Source organism: Gavialis gangeticus, unplaced genomic scaffold (genome assembly GCF_001723915.1).
Source record: "Gavialis gangeticus isolate Ggan-Ray unplaced genomic scaffold, GavGan_comp1, whole genome shotgun sequence".
Lineage (NCBI taxonomy): Eukaryota > Metazoa > Chordata > Crocodylia > Gavialidae > Gavialis > Gavialis gangeticus.
In genome coordinates this window covers 145,068,261-145,083,528 of record NW_017729024.1, presented here as the reverse complement: position 1 = coordinate 145,083,528, position 15,268 = coordinate 145,068,261, and the positions used below count along the sequence as shown (strand labels likewise).

The 15,268-nt window shown below is 43.8% G+C and overlaps 1 protein-coding gene across 1 annotated transcript in view; it reads left to right on the top strand.

The window, feature by feature from the left end:
• The window catches only part of IL31RA (interleukin 31 receptor A), a 95,032-nt gene that overhangs the window by 6,766 nt on the left and 72,998 nt on the right, over positions 1 to 15,268 (top strand). Inside the window, exons 2-4 of the mRNA XM_019517843.1 lie at positions 3,107 to 3,409; positions 4,494 to 4,614; positions 13,980 to 14,155. Coding sequence (XP_019373388.1) covers positions 3,107 to 3,409; positions 4,494 to 4,614; positions 13,980 to 14,155 — 600 coding nt within the window. The remainder of the gene's footprint in view (positions 1 to 3,106; positions 3,410 to 4,493; positions 4,615 to 13,979; positions 14,156 to 15,268) is intronic.

The following is a 15,268-nucleotide window of genomic DNA, read 5'->3' as shown; positions in this document are numbered from 1 at the left end:
CTCCAACCACCAGCACCCAGTTGGGCATCTGGTACTGGGCCAGAGGGGTGAGTTTTTTTCCCCCCTCACCCCCTCCTCAGCCACCCAGAGTGATAGTGCTCTTGTTAGGGAGCAGAGGAGTGGGGAAGACCCTTCTCATTGGAGCAGACAGCACAGCCCAAGGCTGCAAAGCATCATGGGATGCTGGGGGACTGTGAGTTAACTTGAACCAGGAGGGGATCTGGGACAGAAGTTCCATAAACTGGTTTGAGCTAAATCAATTAAGTCTGATACTACATCCAACCAGGTTTATCTTAAAACAGTTTCAGCCATTTTGAAAGTGGTTTAAGTGCACTGAATTTCTGTTTTGGTAAAGGTTTAAATCAGTTTCTGATCACTTAAACCGGTTTGTGTAACTTCTGTCCCTAACCCAAATATTAGCTAAATCTCAAACTCTATGTCACAAGAGTACAGAACTGATAATACTTGCACCTGTCCAATGAGTATCAAGAATCCTTGATTTATATACTTTTGAAACAAAAGCAGAAAATAGGGAAACCAGTCTACATAGTATCACATTTTTGGATGAATGTGTGACAATAGGGAAAAACAACAAAAAAGCATGGAAGATCTACCATTGCAATATGTGGAAGGAAATGGAATCAGACTGCCTACACACAAAAGCTGTTAAGAAGACTTTGTTGTTTGTTGAAATTATCCTGTTTAGTGTATTGAGAACACTCTAATCATCATACTTTGATACAGGAAAAAATAACCCATAATTCATTGTTACTGACTTCTGGCTCCTCATAAATGGAAAAATGCAGTCATCTTCACTCCTGTAAGTTGCCTACAAGTAGAAGTTACTCATTACTCCTAGACCATGCTAAGGGCACTTAAAACGTGAATGTCCACATGCTAAAGCTTAGTAACTTGTGCCAAGTGCCCTCTGAATATCTCGAACTTATGCTGCTTCAGGTCAAGGTTAATTCTGGGTCATGCTACCTAGCTCGTGTTACCGTATCTTCAGTCCGCCCCAGAGAGATAAAACGGGCAATTTTTATTCTTCCAGCATCTCGGTTTTTACTGTTCCCAGGAGACACTGCTTCCCTCACCCCCACCCATTGCAGAGATAGAGTCCAGGTATCCTGGCTCCTGTCCATGCCCCTACTCACCAGCTCTCTAGTGGCAAATCAGAGCTGTGCTGGCAAGAAATTGTATTAACCTGGACCTGTGTTTTTACTGGCCAGTGATCCCAGGGTCTCTGTGGAGATTGGTCTGGGACCTGCACGGGCAGGGTGTGCTCAGCCTGGTGGACAGAGCAGGGCTGCAGGTGGGTGGGGAATGGTGCCTGGAACTGGTACAGGCTGTCAGGGCCAGGACAAGAGTGGGGTTCAGGATTGTAGGGCCAGGACCGCACAGGGCCTGGGGCAGGGCCGTGATCCACTGTCCACACGCTCCTTCTTATGGAACCAGTGCCCATCATAGGGATGTGTGGGAAGCAGATCATGGCTCTTCCCTGGGCCCTGACCATATACTGCCTCTGTCCCAGAGTCCCACCCCACCATCCCAGCCCCAATCCCAGCCCTGCCCACCTGTCCCACTCCTAAATGCAGCTCCCTACCTGCCTGTGGGCCCATCCTATTTATCTGGCCAAGCATGCCCTGACTGCCCTGGTTCTGGGCCAGCCTCCAGGGAGATCCCGCTGGCTTGCTCCATCTGGAACCCCCAGTGGTAGGTGTGGGACAGATGGGTCAGGGTGCAAAATGGCTGTTTCCATGAACATGCAAAAAATGACAGTTCCATGATTTTCCACGGAGTCACCAGGAAAAAAAATGTACCAAAAATGAAATGCTGGCTCCTCGGTTGGAGCCAGTGGTTACTATGGCTCAGCCTTGCAGCCCACTGGGAGAGAGGTGGTGGCACAAAGAGGTGCAGCCAAGATGGAGGCCGACCCCTCATCCTCTTGCTACTGTTTGGTTGCAAGGGCTGCCTTTTGAATTGCCCTGCCCTTCTCTGCTAATCAGTAGCAAAGGGAGGGGCCACATGAAGGGCAGTCTTCTGCCAATCAGTGGTAAGGGGCAGGGCCCCATGAAAGACAGCCCACTTGACCAATCAGCAATAAGGGGTGGGGCTACCAGGGGCCAATCAACAGGGGGTGCTGTGAAAAGACAGCAAAAATGATGCCAGGTGCTACAAGTGGCCCAAATTTTTTCCCTCGCTTTGGAATGATTTAAGTAGATGCCTAAAAATAGGCTGTCATGACTTTTTATGGGTTATCTTTTTCATAGAAATCATATAAAATGAGGGTTGGAAGGGATCTCAAGAGGTCATTTAGTCCTACCCCCTGCTCAAAGCAGGACCATCCCCAACTAGATCATCCCAGCCAAGGCTTTGTTTAGCTGGGTGTTAAAAGCCTCCAAGGATGGAGAGTCCACAACCTCACTGGATAGCCTGTTCCATTGTTTTACTACCCTCCTAGTGAAAAAAGTTCTTCCCAATATCTAACCTAAATTTCCCTTGCTTCCCTTGAGATGATTGCTCCTGTTCTGTCATCTGCCACCACTGAGAACAGTCCAGCTCCACCCTCTTTTGAACCCCACTTCAGGTAGTTGAAGGCTGATATTAATCCCCACCTCAGTCTTCTCTTGTCCAGACTAAAGGAGCCCACTTCCCTCAGCCTCTCCTCAGAAGTCATGTGCCCCAGCCCCCTAACCAGTTTTGTTGCCCTCCAATGGACTCTTTCCAATTTATCTACATCTTTTCTGTTGTGAGGGCCCCCAAACTGGACACTACTCCAGATGTGGCTTTACCACTGCTGAATAGGGGGGAATAATCACTTTCCTAAATCTTCTGGTAAGGCCGTTAGCCTTTTTGGCAACTAGGACACACTTGTTGGCCCATATTCAGCTTGTTATCCATTGTAACCACTAGCTCCTTTTCTGCATAGCTGTGCCTAGCCACTCAGCCCCCAGCCTGTACTGGTGTATGGGATTGTTCTGTCCTAAGTGCAGGACTTTGCACTTGTCTTTACTGAACCTCATGAGATTCAATAAAGACAAATGCAAAGTTCTGCACTAGGATGGAACAATTTTTTTAATTATATTTTTATGTGATTTATTTTCAGATGGAAATGCTATGAGAGAGGCTAAAATTTTTCCTTTGTCACCTGAAATCGAAAGAGGGTCAACTTTAAAACTCTTTTGCACTCTGGGAAAACATCTCATTCCTCGCAGAAATGCAAGTCACATCATCTGGAAGTTGAATCATGATTTGATTCCAGAGGAACATTATACCATTATTAATGAGAGTACTTCTAGTGTAACCATCAGTAACTTCACTTATGAAAGTGCACATGTGAGATGCTTCACTAAGATGCTTGATTTGGGTTATGAACAACTTCAGACTCACACTAATGTTAAATCTGGCTGTAAGTAGAATTATATGACTTGCTATACCTAGACTAGTTCACGGATTTCTCAGGTCTCAACTGAAAACCTCATTGAACAGAATGGAGTTTTTCCATGGATTTAAGTGGATCTTGGTTCTTGGCCCTTAGATAGTTATGTAACATGTCTAGTCTACCATATTGTAACTTTTAATAGCAGGGGTGCTTAACCTCTGGTCCACAGGCCAGATCTGGCCCACCCTTTTTAGAGATATTAGAGATATTGTACCTCTGAGATGAAGTAAACTCTGAATCTGTGATTGCTTCAGTAGAAGATGCTGAGAAGTGATGTTAGGAAGTCTTTGCATACTCTGAAAGCTCCTTCAAGGTTTCCTACATCAGCGGCAATTCCATAGGTAGGGTCAGACGCACTGTAGAGTAACTAGTAGAAATTCTGCTTTTCTAGAGGTTTGTATTCTCTGGGCACATCTACACGTTCATTAATGTTTCATAGTTACTGCACATTAAGTTTAGTACTTGTATAACCAAGTACTAAATCAATGCACAGTAACAGGCGCTGCTGCGGAATAGCACCAGCACATGGCTTTTTAATTACACTAATTGCACAGTAGCCCAATACCACTGTGCAGTAGCATATTAGCATAGTTTTTGCCCTGTATGCTACTGTGCAGCAGACTTAGGTTACTGCATCTTGTGTAGATGTACCCTCTATGACTTCTGTGGAGCTGCTTTAACTTCCAACTACAGTCATTTAATTTCTGGGGTGAAATAAACATAGAAGCTGAAAGTGAATGCATTTATTGACCCTAGCATAACGTTGCTACTGCGTTAATGGAAAATACCTTTAAGCCTGGTTAATGATATTTTTGAGAAATAAGATGAAAATATTTCTTCCATCGGAAGAAAATTTGAGTTTGTAGTTTACAGTAGTTGTGTAGATGATGAGATGTGAGGGCAGTAACAAGTCACCATAAGGCTCTGCATATTATAAATTTACTGACATTGCCATTTATTGAGTTTACTGACATTTGACTGTTAAGACTTGTACTATTTCAATATACTGTTCAACCACATGTGTTCTGGAATTATTTTTTTTATCTTGTAGTTTCACCTGAGAAACCAACAAATATTTCCTGCATTTACTATTATGATATAAACATTACTTGCAGCTGGATTTCAGGAAGAGAAACGCATTTGAATACAACGTATACTCTTATTCGAAAACAGTGAGTAAAAGACATGGGTCTCGGTGCTCAGCATAGCTGTACTATAACTGTCCCCTCTTGATTACTAGCAATTATAATCTGATATCTTGTAGCGTTTTGTATGATGAAAACAAAAAGAAAAAAATCAGTAAATCCAATCCAGTGGAAAAAGTGCTCACATTGTAAGTGAAATATATTTCTTTCTTAGCAATCTTATCAAAGAAATCTAGAGCTAATTGGACATGGAAATATCAGCAGGATACGATGCTTCTTATTCAGGTTAATATGTGTTGGTAGAACAGTATCACAGTTAGTAACATAATGGTGCACAATGATGTCCCTGGGCACTGCCCAAGGTGGAGTTGCTGGAATGGAGCCAGTGCAGGGCCTTATCCTCACATCCCCCACTCTAAAATGTAGCCAAAAAGGTAACGTTTGGCAGAGGCCTATATGTCTAAAATGGGTTTGCGTCCATGTTCTAGTGTGCTATTACAGAAATAGGATTAAATTAATAAGTAAATGTGTTTTTTTTCCCTAATAAAACAAGCCTTCCAAGGCAGTTTGCACTATGAATTGAAAGTAGGTTATGATATAAAAGTATGTTAGTTTTCAGTTTCTTAGGATAGTTGAGATATTATATTGTAAAGTCAGTGACTTAGAAAATATGGACCTGGGATCTTTTGAGTGTGTATTGATACCTTTTTTAAAGAAGCAGGACGTTGGATGCCATGGTTCTCCTGATTTGCGTATGGCAGGTTAGGGTGTTATGTCAAGATTGATGGTAGTTTTACTAAGAGTTTCAATTATGGATTTGTATTGGATGGTTTGGAAAGGCATAACCTTGCAACAAGCAGGTGGCTTGATGAGGTAACCTCTGGAGGTCCTTTCCAGCCCTATTTCTCTAAGATTCTATAATTCATACAGTTTAGTGTGTGGTTGCTCAGGTATACTTATGTACTGTTAAGACCAAGGAACCGTTTTCTCGATAATATTACCTGCATTTAATAATTGGAATGACTCTTCCACTTGCATGTGGATTGCAAGAAAAGTTATTTATTCTTCAGAAGCAAAATATGCTTAGGTTAATATCTAGTAAATATGTAATTAGTATAAAATGTCATTCTCTCATATGGAGTTAAAATTAAATGTATGCGTATTATCAATGGCAGTGGTGCTCAATCTTTTGGCTCTGAGGATCAGATAAATGGCTCAGAGCCATTGCCAATGGGATCAGGACCTGCCTGTCAGGATCGGGCCCCATGCCACCTCTGCCCAGTCCTGCTTGGCCCTGTGCTGCTCTTTATCACACCACCTGCCCACTCAGTTCTGCCCTGCTCTGCCCCGTCCCAAATGGCCTCACTCAGGAGGAGCCCCACAGACCGCAGGGCTGAGTCCAGACATTTGACAACAGGGGAGTGGCAGTTAGCTGCCACTGTTCCTCTGCCACCACATTTCACAAGTGTGAGGAGCCCTATGGGCTGGATAACATGGCTTCATGGATTGAATCTAGCCCATGAGCCAGGGATTGAGCACCCCTAATCTATGGTAGCAATACTTGGGATGAATATACCATTTTAACTATTCAACATGATTAAAAATATTTACCACAATCTAGGTAAATATTATTTGCATTTTGAAGCTGGACAAACACAAAAAGCAAAGTGACTTTATCAGGGCCTCACATGCAATAAGTAGGCAGAGATAAAATTCTGATTTGCCACCCATCTAGGTCTTAGTTTTTTCTCCAACCCATGGAAGACCACTACCTCTTGACCTTGTATTGTCTCAAAGATGTGTTTATACATTTCTTTATATTCCTTGGTCTACTGGTTTTATGCAATATAGTTCCTTGTCTTGTCACTGTGACTTTTTGTTCCTTGTTTTATTTTACATGTTAAAACTGGAAATTGAGATTGAGAAATTGATCATCAGTATATGAATTGTAAATGCAGATTTCTAAACAATGATATAAAAGAACCAAAGTTACTGATGTCAGAAATTAACAGATTATACAGCTCATTCCCGAGCATTTGTCTTTATTATTGTACTTATAGGTATCAATCTATATACTGAGTAATAGAAAGGACTAAATGCATTTGTACAAATTCTGCCTTCAAATATATAATTAATTAGAAGAACTTGTGAATCATCACAAGTTTTGTGGAAGTGTAGCAATTCAGGTGACACTTTTATTGAGAAGGTATTTCAAGATGGGGCAGGAGATAGAGAGAACCTGCAATCACCAGCTAGCCGAGATCATAGTCTAGTGCACTAAGTTCGTTGCCTAGTGCAGTGGTTTTTAAACTTTTGTAGACTCAAGACATCTCTTGGAAAGTTCCAGCTCTCAGTTTTTGCTCATTTTTTGTCTATAGAAAAATAATAGAGCAATTCTTCTGTTGCAAAGAACTCAAAAATACCATGCTGGAATATTTTGAACACTATATAGTTCCTATTGGAAAAATTGTTGCGTTTATCTCATGTATTATATTTGCATACTGTAGCAGGGTGGGAACTCCCTGACAAGCTACGCTGCTAGTTTCCCCACCTGCCTCTGAACACACCTGCCTGTCTCGTCTGCCTTGCCTTGTTGTTACTTAATTAAGGTGTGAATTAAGGCGGGAGGCTGTCCATTCTTTGCCCCAATACCAGGGGGCACTATCTGCATCTCCGTTCTTCCCCTACACCGCAGCCCAAGCCTTGCAGATGGCATCCAGATGACACAATGCTCCTGGCCTACAGCCAGACCAAGCTTTGGCCTCACTGTCAGGCCTCAGACGCACACATTCTTACTGCCCTACTCTCACTAGGACCTCTCACACTCCACCCCCTCCCACAGGGTCTCTTTCATGCCTCGACAACTCATACTGCCTTGTTCCCTCTTGGAGTGGGCCCCTTAGGGCATAGGCTTTAGCTAGGTCATACCTTGGGTGGCAGACATACTGTCTTTTGGGCCTCTCCTGTGACCCTCACCTGGGTAGTGGCCAGCCAATTACCTGACTGGGTCTAAGCTTGCCCTGGCCCCTTCCGGGGAAACTCTATACCCTCACCCGCACACATACTGGACTCCCAGCCCTCTGGGTTTCCCCCCTTCACTGGGGCTCCACATCTCCACACCCTCCCTGGGGCCACCCCCTCACTAGGGCTCCATGGCTTCCCTCCCCGGTGGAGCTCAGGTGGCCATAGCCATGCCTGTCCCCTTTCTGGGTCTTACACCCTCCCTGGGCTCATAGATTTCATAGACATTAAAGCTGGAAGGGACTTCGGAAGATCGAGTCCTGTCCCCTGCCCCAGTGGCAGGAAGACAGGGGGGTCATAAGATCCCAGAAAGATAAACATCCAAATTTCTCTTGAAGGTGTTCAAAGTAGGTGCTTGAATGACCTCTGGTGGCAATCTATTCCAGACCTTGGGGGCTCGGATTGTAAAGAAGTTCTTTATGTCCAGCCTGAAAAAGTCCTGAAGGAGTTTGTGACTGTTTGACCTTGTCATTCCCTGGGGCGCTCCGGTGAACAGATGTTGCCATCAGCCAGTTTATTAAGGATGGCCTCTTTGATAATATTTTCTAAGATCTTCCCTGGGATAGAGGTGAGGCTGATGGGCTTACAGTTTGCCGGATCCACTTTCCTCCCCTTCTTGAAGATAGGCACCACATTGGGCTTCTTCCAGTCTTTGGGCACTTCACCAGAGAGCCAGGAGTTCTCAAAAATCTATGCCAGTGGCTGAGCTATGATGCTAGCCAGCTCCCTGAGTACCCTGGGGTGTAAATCATCAGGGCTTGCTGACTTGAAGGTTTCCAGCCTCTCAAGGTGTTCCTTCACAAGGTGAGCATTGATGGAGGGTAAGGAATCACCCTTACCCAGGCATTCCTGTCCTGTAATGGGCAGGGGTGCCCCTTGGGCCTGGTGAAAAACCAATGCAAAGTACCCATTTAGCAAGTTGGCTTTCTCCTGAGCATCGGTTGTCACTTGTCCCATCTGGTTTAGCAGGGGTCCAATGTTGCCCTTGCTTTTCCTCCAGCTCCCCACATATCTAAAAAAGGACTTTTTATTGTCCTTGATACTTGTAGCTAGTTGGAGTTCAGTTGCAGCCTTGGCTTTCCTGGTTTGCTCCCTGCAGGTCCAGACCAGTACAGAATATTCCTCCTTGGAGGTGGATCCGGTCCTCCATCTTTTGTAGGTCTTTCTTTTTAGTCTCAGGAGGTCTGCTAGTTCTCTGCAGAGCCAAGGGGGCTGCTGTGCCCTTTTGCTGCCTTTCCTCCGAGATGGGATAGACTTTGCTCGTGCGTCCAGGATCACTCCCTTGAGGAGTAACCACTCATCCTGAACTCCCCTCCCCTTTGGGTCGTGGTCCCTTAGGGCCTCACCTACAAGCCTCCTGAGGTTGTCAAAGTCAGCTTTCCTGAAGTCAAGGACTTCTGCTTTGCTGACTGACTTGCCAGCTTTACAGCAGATGGTGAAGGTGATCAGCTTGTGGTCACTGTCACCCAGCTTCCCTTCAATCATTAGGTCGCTGATTAGGTTATCCCCCATAGCCAGTATCAGGTCAAGCAGTGCTTTACCTCTCGTCGGCTCATTGACTTCTTGTGTCAGGTAGAGTTCATCCATGCATGGGAGAAAGCTTTGCAACTGCTCTGATTTGGCCAAGTGCTCTTCCCACGAGATGTCAGGGTAGTTGAAATCTCCCATGACAACCATGCACTGAGAGCACGCAGCTTCAGTCAATTCCCTGGCAAACTTCTGGTCAAGCTCTTGATCCTGGGTAGGTCTGTAATAGACTTCCACCGTTGTGTCCCCTGTGTTGTGTTTCCCACGGATTTTAACCCAGAGGGTCTCCAATTCTCCACCCTGGGTGCCAATGTTGGCTTGCAGGAACGCATAGTTTTCCTTGACATAGAGACCTCTACCCCCGCCCCTTTTGTCCACTCGATCTCTCCTGTACAAGGTATAGCAGTCTATACCTGTGGTTCAGGTGGCTACTGCCATGCCTGGCCCCCTTGTACCCACAGCCATCCCCAACAGATCCTGCCCTTACTTCTAGGGTGTTGCTTACAGCCTTGCAGCTAGGTGATCTTTTAGCCAGGCGTGCCAGTAGTGAACTGTTCTGTTTATATTGGTGGCCAGAGATCTAAAAAGACCACCGCAATCAAGCACCTGCTGGCTGCTTGGCTCAGCTCTTAAAGTGGCAGGTACCAACAGTGCCACACACCTCCCCCCTTAAAATATTTCCTGGGGGAGGTTCCCCCTGTTGCTCTGCCAAAGCAGGCTCTCCTCCGAGCCTGTGAAAGCTCTTGGCTGACTAGCACCCCCAAAAGTGCTCCGCCACGTGCACCAAATGTAGCACTCTGCATCACCCTTGAAAAGATCTCAAGGCATCCCAGGGAGCCATGATACGCTTGTTGCAAATCACTGGCCTGGCGATTAGGGTGTTTACCCAGGATGTTTGTGATGTAGGTTCAAGCATCTCTCTTGCTTTGTTGTTGTTTTGGGTGAAGAAAAAAAAAAAAAAGGCCTTGGCTGCATCCTGACAAAGTACAGGACTTATTTTTGAAAACTTGAAAATGTCCTACTTATTTGGTTGCTTGTGGCATTAATTTCAAGACCCTTATTATGCATAAACATTGAGATTAGGAGAAAAAAGCTGGAATGGTTAGGATCACTAGTAAATGAGTATAGGAGGTTTGTTTAAGGTAACTGACTCCTCAAAACTGTATATATTTTTTAGAGGTGGAGGCTAGAACAGCAAAATAAGTAACAAACATTTACAGTAAACTCTCTGGTAACCAGCACCTTACAAGCCGGTATGCTCTGGTAACTAGCATGCTGGCTTGTAAGGAAAAGTGAAACTGGAAGTGCCTACCGTAGCACCGGTTTCTGCTGAGCCCCCATGGCCTGGGAGCATAACAGGCTGCACGGGGCTCTGCGGGCCTGCCTCCCTGTCCTGCGGGGCCCACAGGAGGGGCAGTGATGCCACAGGAGAGGCAGAGGGATGCCCCAGATGCAGTGGGAGAAGCAGCAGCCGGGGCCACTCAGTTAACCAGCATATTTTAACAGATAACATATTTTAACGGATAACAGAGCTTTTACTGTATATAACTCTGTAAAAAGTTTTGAAAAAAAAGTAGTTGAACCATTCTTAGATATTAAGATCAGTAGAGTTGGACAGTATAGCTTAAAAAAAATTAATGGAAAAAATGAGAAGCCACTAAAGATTATGTTAAATATTACTTAAAAGTACGGTTATATAACATAAGTTTGGAGGAGAATAAATGGAATACCAGTCATAAGAAGCTGCAGGTTTGTCAGAAATTGGTTAACCTTGGTATTTTCTTCAGTGCATAAGCAAATGATGATGGAATCTTACTGTAAGTACACATAAGAAAAGTAGTGTTGAGCAACAGATTACATGGAAGGCAGGATCAATCCTGATGAAACCGTCTCAGCAGTGTCTGTCCAACCTGCTCTTGAAAATTTCTAAGCATGGAGATTCCACAATTTTTCTAGATAGCCCATTCCAGTGCATAGTCAGAAAGTTCTTCCTAAGCTCCAACCTACGTTTCCCCTGCTGCAGCTTCTGGTCTTGTCCACTACAGCCACTGAGAAAAGCCCATCTCTATTCTCTCTATAATTACCCTTCAGGTATTTGCAGACTGTTATCAAATCTCTTAGTCTTCGCTTCTCAGAATCAGTTATCCCTAGTTCTTTCAGCCTTTCCTCTAAAGTCCTGCCTTAAAGGCCCCTAATCATTATGATTGGTCTCTGCTGGACTCTTTATAAAAATCTCTTCAAATTCTTGAAGTGTGGGACCCAAGACTGTATACAGTAATCCATGTGCTGAATAGAGCAGAAAACTTGCTTCCTTTGATTTGCCAGTGACACTCCTATTAATACAACCCAGCATTAGGGCTGTGTGAAATTTTGGCAGCTCTTTTGTTTTGGAGGTGTTTTGGTGCCCAAAACACTAGATCCAAATCAAAATGGAAGGCTCCAAAATGTTTTGGAAATGTTTCAGATAATTTTAGGGTTTTGGAGCTGGGCTTGCAGGGAAACAAAAACTAAGAAGAGGGAGGGGAAAGTGGGTGGGAAGGACTTTTCTGATACTGACCTCTAGCTCCCAGTTCGATTCTCCAGCTCTCTGATCATTTCCCCAGCTGTTCCTGGCAGGTGCGGGCCCCCTGATCTGCATGCAGGGTTTCAGTAGGCTGCTGCTGCAGGCTTGGGCCAGCAGCAGCCACTTGGTATGGGCCAGGAAGACTGCAGTGCTGCCACTGGCCCCAGCCTGCAGCGGCAGTCTGTTGAAACCCGGTGCGCAGATGTGGGAGCCCGCAACCCCTGAGAAGAACTGGGGAAATGATCAGAGAGCTGGGGAATTGAACTGGGGGCTGGGGAATCCCTGCTACATGACCTGGCTCCACAGGGAGCAGAGATCTGCACTGTGGTCTCCTTCCCACCACTGCCCGCCCCATGCAGCCCCAGATCTCTGCTTCCTGCGGAGCCAGGTCACGCGACAGGGACCAGCACTGCTCTGCCATGTGACCAGGCTCCACAGGGAGCAGAGATCCGTACTGAAGTCTCTTTCCCACTGCTGCCTGCCCCACGCAGCCCCACATCTCCAGGGCAGTGTGGGGTGGTCAGCAGTGGTGAGGAGACCCCAGTGCAGATCTCTGCTCCCTGCAGAGCTGAGTTGTGTGGCTGGGACCAGCAGGATTGCTCGCCGCTCTGTGCTGCTTCCCTGCCCCGTGACCCAGCGTGACAGGGATCAGAGACCTGTGCAGGAGCTTCATTGCCTGCACGGAGGGCAGTGGCCCTCCCACTCCCCCATCTCTTCCTCCTTCCCTGGACAAGCAAACCGTGGACAACCACCAACCATCCTGCTCCCCGCTGGGGCCCCAAGCCCTGCCCAGCTGGGTAGGGCTGCGCGAAGCTTCCCTTGCAGCCTGTTCGAAACAGGTTCAGAGGAAATTCGGCCAAAATGAAACAGGACAGTGATCTGAAACACTGAAATGAATTGCTGTCCTCTGAAATGGCTGACTGAAACTGAATCGAAACACAGCCGTTTCGCACAGCTGTACTCAGTATGCTGTTGGCTTTTTTTACAACAAAAGCACACTATTGGCTCATATTCTGTTTATGGCTCACTGTAACCCCAAAGTTCTTCTTTGCAGTACTGCAGCTTAGCTAGTCATTCTCTAGTCTGTATTTGTGCATGCAATTATTTCTGTTCCCAGTGTAGGACTATGCATTTATCCTTGTTTAATTTCATGTGGTTGATTTTGGACCATGTCTCCAATCTATCCAGGTCATTCTGGATCCTAGCCTGCTCTTTGGAGTGTCTATAAGTCCATCCAACCTGGTGTCATTGCAGATTGGCTAAGTGTGCACTCAGTTCCATCATCCAAATCATTAATGAAGATATTAAATAATAGTGGCCCCAAGAGAAACCCTTAGGGAACCCCACTTGATAACCTCCCGATTAAACATTGAGCTAGTCGATGAGTACAATGATCTAACTTACTGTACTTTCATCTAGTCTGTATTTCTTCAGCTTGTGAATGAGAAGTTTATGGGAGACAGTGTCAAAAGCCTTACTAAAGTCAAGGTACTTTGCATTCACTGCACTCTCCCCCTCATCTGTTACCATATCAAAGAAGGAAATCAGGTTGGTCAGGCATGACTTGTTCTTGGTAAATTCATGCTGGCTGCTCCTGATCACCTTGTTCACCCACATGCTTCATAATAGATTCCTTGAGGACCTGCTCCATGATCTTTCCAGGTTTTGAGGTCAATCTGACTGGTCTGTAATTTCCTGGATCCTCTCTTTCTTAAATATAGACACTATATTTGCCCTTTTCCAGTCATTCAGGATGTCATTCGACCTCCACAAATTCTCAAAGAGATAGCCAGTGGCTCAGAAATTACCTTGGCCATTTCCTTCAATATCCTAGGATGCGTCCCATGTGGCCCTGCCAATTTGAAAGCATCTAGCTTCTCTAAGTAATCCCTAAGCTGTTCTGCTAATACTTACTCATTTAGAAGCAACACAGTACCCAGGTTATTGACATACTGGTACTAACAAGTGTTGGCTGTATGTCTACTTGTTTATTTGCATGCTTATGTATGTGTCTTCTTAAAGTGTTATGATCTATTACTTGGTTCTAGGTCTGCAAGAACTAGAGTAGATTTTTAGAGAAAATACATTTTAAGGAATTACATTTATAGATAGAGAAACTTCCTTTAAGAAAAATACATTAGTAAAAAAAATCTTGCAGTATTTATTTAAATGGATTTTTTTTTATTATAACTGCTAATTAAATTTAAACCATTAATTATTTAACTAATAATAACATGTAATATAATATTTTACTAATTGGTCACTCTTTCTTGGATTTTAGTTATGATGATGGTATTCAACAATGGATCAATAGAGACACCTGCCAAAGCAACAATGGATCATGTGCCTTCTTTTTCCCTGACATTCCATATGTTAGGTACTGTTTTCAGGTGACAGCAAAAAATACTTTGAATAATTCCGCAACAGAATGTGTTCCCATGGAGATGTTGGAAATAGGTACATTTTGGTATAATTCTTTAAATAAAGATGAAATACATAATACATAATGCTTAGAGCTAGAAAAAATGTTTTAGCTATTTTTTAAAGCAAAAATGAAGGGTTAGCAGAATTAAAAATATCATTAATTAATTTTGGTTTTGCTAAATATTTTTTTCTGGGAATAATTCTTGGGAAATAAAATTTTAAGGAAGTGGAAGCATTTTGTTTCAGCATTTTTTAAACCAAGGATTTGCTTTGGATTTTCATTTGGACGTTTTTTTCATTTAGAAATTTCCTTTGATTTTTATTTAAAAATCAAAAAAATTAGAATTTTTAATTATCAATTAAAGTGCTTCAACCTGAAGGTATTTTTTCATGTTTTTCCCTTTTTTTTAATTAACTGTCAGTATATCTGAAATAAATGCTTTTTCAGGAAGTGCCATCACCCCACAAAATTAGTTAATTTGCTTTTACTCACTTAAAGATTTCTAATTGAGTTCTTAAAGTGAGCCAAATTTGTGAATTATTTTCCAAAGCAGACTGGATATGTGCTGAAACTCTACTTCTGCATAGCATGATGGGGATCTCACACATTTCTTGTATACCAGCCAACATATATAGCTCTTTTTTACCTCAGTTTTCTTAGTAGAAATTCACTTTAGGCCTGATTTATTCTGCATATGGGTGATGTTGTTTGTTTGGCATAGTGCCTGGGAGCCCCAGTCAAAGACCAGCACCAAGGTTCTGCAAGATGATATAAAAACAGGAACCTACAATTTAAGTATTAAAATATGTGCTGTTAACCGGGACTACCTCATATTTTATGGAAACGTGGATGAATAGCAAGTGTTTGATATGTATCGAAAAGTTCAGTATTAAGTTAACACTAATTTTATAGTATTTAAGTATAAGGAGAACTTCTGGAAAATGTTAAGAATAGAAATGTGTTGTTGTTATGTAGTTGTATCTTTGTTCTTTTATACATAGGAATAGATAAAAATGAGGAGTGCACCAATAGAGATTTTGAGGACCGATACTGATATTTAAGGAGGCATATCAGCTGATACTGATCCAATATCTGATACAGTTGCCTCCAGCTGGTAAGTCCGGTGTGGTGGAAGGGGAGGGAAG